Here is a 3,980-nt window from a genome sequence, read left to right on the forward strand (position 1 = left end):
CTCTTATCACAAAAACCCCAAAAATACTTTTCCATAACCAATTATAAGTACACTTCCCTGCAATTCCTTAAGAGACGACTTGAGGTTTAAATACTTCGGTTAATTTTATTGGGTTTGCTTAAGTGACAAACAATTTAAATATTGATTGAGGTTTAATTGTCGGTTCAGAATTATACTTGCAACGCGATATTTTTAGTGAAAATTTTTATCGACATTTTTCCTCACATCAATAGGTCAGTCTTATGTATCTGATTTGGAGTTGAGCTATGCTAGGAGGTTCAAACTTTCTAAGTTATAGTCTGCATGGCAGTACTATTGTTGGGGTGGGTTTGTCTTGAGGCGCACGCTAAAGCACTGCTTAGTTCCCTTTTGATGGCATGTACTATTATAATTGTGTTATTCTGCATAGAAGACTTGATGCAGAAGTGTATAGTGGAAGCAATACACTAGACACATTCAAAGAAGATCTACCTTATAAGAAAGAATGATGTATTAAAATTTGAAATAAAAGATTGGCATGAGCAGCTAGATTATGCGTAGACATTGTTTTACTGTGGTAAAAATAACTTATTAATGCGATTTGTTGAGGTTATTTGCCTTTCATTTTTATTTCAAAATGATTCGAATTTTTTCTTTTTGTATTGAGCATTGTAAACTCGTATTTTGAATCCGTTAGTTAAACCTAAAGCTAACTCTCTTATTCCAGGAGAAAATGAAAAAAAATCATGAATAGGACAACATGAACCAATATTGAGCAATCAAAATGCGGTTGAAGAACAAAATAGTAATTACTAGCAATAACAATGTAAATAACGAGAAAAATTCATTGTGAATTGGCTTAAATTGTTTGGATCATATGTAACTTTGATTATTGATTATATATCAAAAATAATAAAATCAATTTTGTTATTTGGTCAAATAGTTGAATAACTGTGCTAATCTATAATTCCTAATGAAAACATACATGGAAGCCCAGAATGCGTTATATGCAACTAAAATTGTGTACCATTAGATGATGTTACGAGAGAATTTGGAATGAGTTATTCTCTTTGTTGATGACCTTGGATTGACTGCTACCGCGGTTGTTATTTCCAAGGTGTGGTCATCACCACTGTCACCATTACCAGAAGTCTTCTGGTCCTCCTCATCACCTCATCTGTTTTGGTTCAAAAGTTCGGTTATTCTTTGAATTTCTGCTTTTAACAATTCATTGATAACTAATAGTTTGGCTGTAGTGGAAGGAGGAGAAGGTGAATTGTTTGACTTTTCTGCCATTGATTATAACCTACAAAGGAAGGTAAATAATCAGACAAAAAAATGATAGTGGGGTTAATTAAATTCGGCCCATGGTGGACACCAAATGTTCTTATGTAGTAAGCCTTGGATGGTGTATAACTCGTCCTGTCTAAGGTTGAGCTTGCTTTCTCCTGAAATGGATGAGGTATACGTCGACTTCAAGAGAAACGGCAGCGGCGAGCACCTGCAAAAGTACCCCGACACTCAAGTTAGTAAGAGTAGAAAATGAGTACAATACAATTCAGAGTGAATAACGTACCTTTTATGTAGTTCTGATTTTATATTTATAGAAGGTTACCTCTTCGAAGTAGTTGAGATCTTTTTCTGATATTTTGATAACGTAACTAATCTTAGTTTGTTTCTGAGTGAGTTATTATGGACAAGATTCTCTCTAAGTGAAAATAAATCACATTTATTATTATATCTGAATTTCGAATTATAAATATAAATGGGTCAGGTTATGATAACAAATCAATTTTTATGCAAAATTTAACTTCGATAACGATAAAAACAACTATTGTTACTGAAGTAAGTTGAATAATTGATCTGCAAAATTTGACTGTGTATCAGCTCAAGCAGATCTGCAAAAATAGAAGACCGGTTCACGATATGCACTTAGACCATCTTCAGTAGAAAACTCATTCCAGTCCTTATTTATGGCCCACCTGTCATAAAAGGCAACTCCACATCAGATTTTGCGTCATAAACAGTAAATAGGAACTCAAAGCATCTCTCTCTTCTCCATTAGGAGGAACTAACTTTAGTCCCTATTGGGGTCCCACTTAATTAATTAATTAAGATACTTAAAATTAATGTAATTAATTTTTTTCAATAATATTATTTAAATTTATAAATTTAAAAATAATTCACTATTAAAAGATATTAATATTAAATAAATTCATATATAACAATAATACACAATATATAATTCGAGATTAAACTAATTTGTAAAATTACTTAATACAAAGAAAAATATAATTAAACTCTATAGTTGACGACAAGCATTGTGAAATTGCCATATGTGTTCAATCAAGTCCTCTTTCAATTGTCTATGTTGCTGCCTATTTCGAAGTTGGGAATTTCTTTGGAGAAATTGATGGTATGGTGCAAAATTTTCCTCTCCCAGCTGAGGTCGTGATAAGCCATTTTCGACATCATCATACTCTAAGTCTTGAGCAAAATTTCCTGCATAAGTGTCTCTTTCATCCTCAACAATCATATTATGCAATATAATACAAGCTCTCATTATGTTGGCAAGCTTCTTCTTTTTCCAAAAGCGAGCTGGATCACGTATAATTGCAAAGCGTGCTTGCAACACTCCGAATGCTCGCTCCACATCTTTTTTTTGCCCTTGGTATTTTGCAAATAACTTGCATTTCTCCCCTTGTGGCTTTGAGATTGATTTGACAAATGTGGCCCATTCAGGATGAGTACCATCTGCTAAATAGTATCCCATAGTATAATTATTACCATTAATAGTATAATTTCACCTCCGGAGCACAGTCATTTAGAATATCATCGAACACTGGAGAACGATCTAACACATTGATATCGTTATTTGAACCAGAGACTCCAAAGAACGTATGCCATATCCAAAGGTCTGAAGATGCTACAACCTCAAGTACTATGGTTGCAACCCCACAATAACCACTCATGTACATACCTTTCCACGGCTTTGGACAATTTTTCCATTACCAATGCATGCAGTCAATGCTACCTAATATGCCAGGAAAGCCACGACCCTCCGCCATTTGTAGCAGGCGTCGTACATCATTCGGATTTGGTTTCCGCAAGTATACATCCTTAAACACCGAAATGACACCTTCAACAAATTTTTTCAAGCATTCAATTATAGTGCTCTAGCCTATGCGCACATAATCATCAACAACATCAGTTGCTACGCCATATGCTAACATCCGTATCGCAGTAGTGCATTTTTGGAGTGGTGACAAGCCTCTTCTTCTAGTTGCATCAACCCTTTATTGAAAATACGGATAGACGTTTGAGAGAGTGTCTACTATCCGAAGGAACACATGTCTTCTCATTTGAAATCTCTGTCGGAAAATGTCAGCATTATACACTTGTTCATCTGCAATCTTGGAAAAAGCGATATTGTCCTGCTTCTCGATCTCTGTTGATCCATCTACGAGGAGTTGGGATAGAGTTTCTATCAATATCTTCTTCTTATGAATCTTCGAATAAACACTCATCGATCCAATTATCTATGAGTGTGTTATCTTGTTGTCTTCTTTTGCCATACAAAGCCTCATTAAACATATCATCAAATTTTCTAGCCATAATCTTTGCTCTATGTAATTTTTAGTACTCTTTCGAGGTGAGAAAAAAGAGTTGAAATGGAGTTTCAAAGTCATTGATAGTTGATATTTATAAGTGTGTCTGCAACAAGTACCTACTTCTCAATTGTTAGTTTTACAACGGCTACTTAACGGATAGTTTTGCAACGGCTACTTAACGACTAGTTTTGCAACGGCTACTTAATAGTCACTTTCATGAACAATAACGGCACAATAATATTGACTAATTTGAAAAGTTACATAAAAAATGAATAAAACAGACTACATCACATACCAGTAATACGCAATAAAACTAAGAACATACTACGTAACTCTACGATACAAGGAACTATTAAGTAAACTACTTCGCGATTATTTTCTCACATGCAA

At 34.2% G+C, this 3,980-nt stretch overlaps 1 protein-coding gene across 1 annotated transcript; it reads right to left on the minus strand.

The window, feature by feature from the left end:
* Nucleotides 1-2,987: 2,987 nt before the first annotated feature.
* Nucleotides 2,988-3,506, minus strand: LOC130966824 (uncharacterized). The gene is made up of 2 exons (XM_057891648.1): nt 3,297-3,506; nt 2,988-3,155 (listed from the first exon to the last, which is right to left on the minus strand). The coding sequence occupies exons 1-2, from the start codon at nt 3,504-3,506 to the stop codon at nt 2,988-2,990; spliced, it is 378 nt and encodes a 125-aa protein (XP_057747631.1).
* Nucleotides 3,507-3,980: the final 474 nt, after the last annotated feature.

This window comes from Arachis stenosperma, chromosome 3 (assembly GCF_014773155.1).
Source record: "Arachis stenosperma cultivar V10309 chromosome 3, arast.V10309.gnm1.PFL2, whole genome shotgun sequence".
Lineage (NCBI taxonomy): Eukaryota > Viridiplantae > Streptophyta > Magnoliopsida > Fabales > Fabaceae > Arachis > Arachis stenosperma.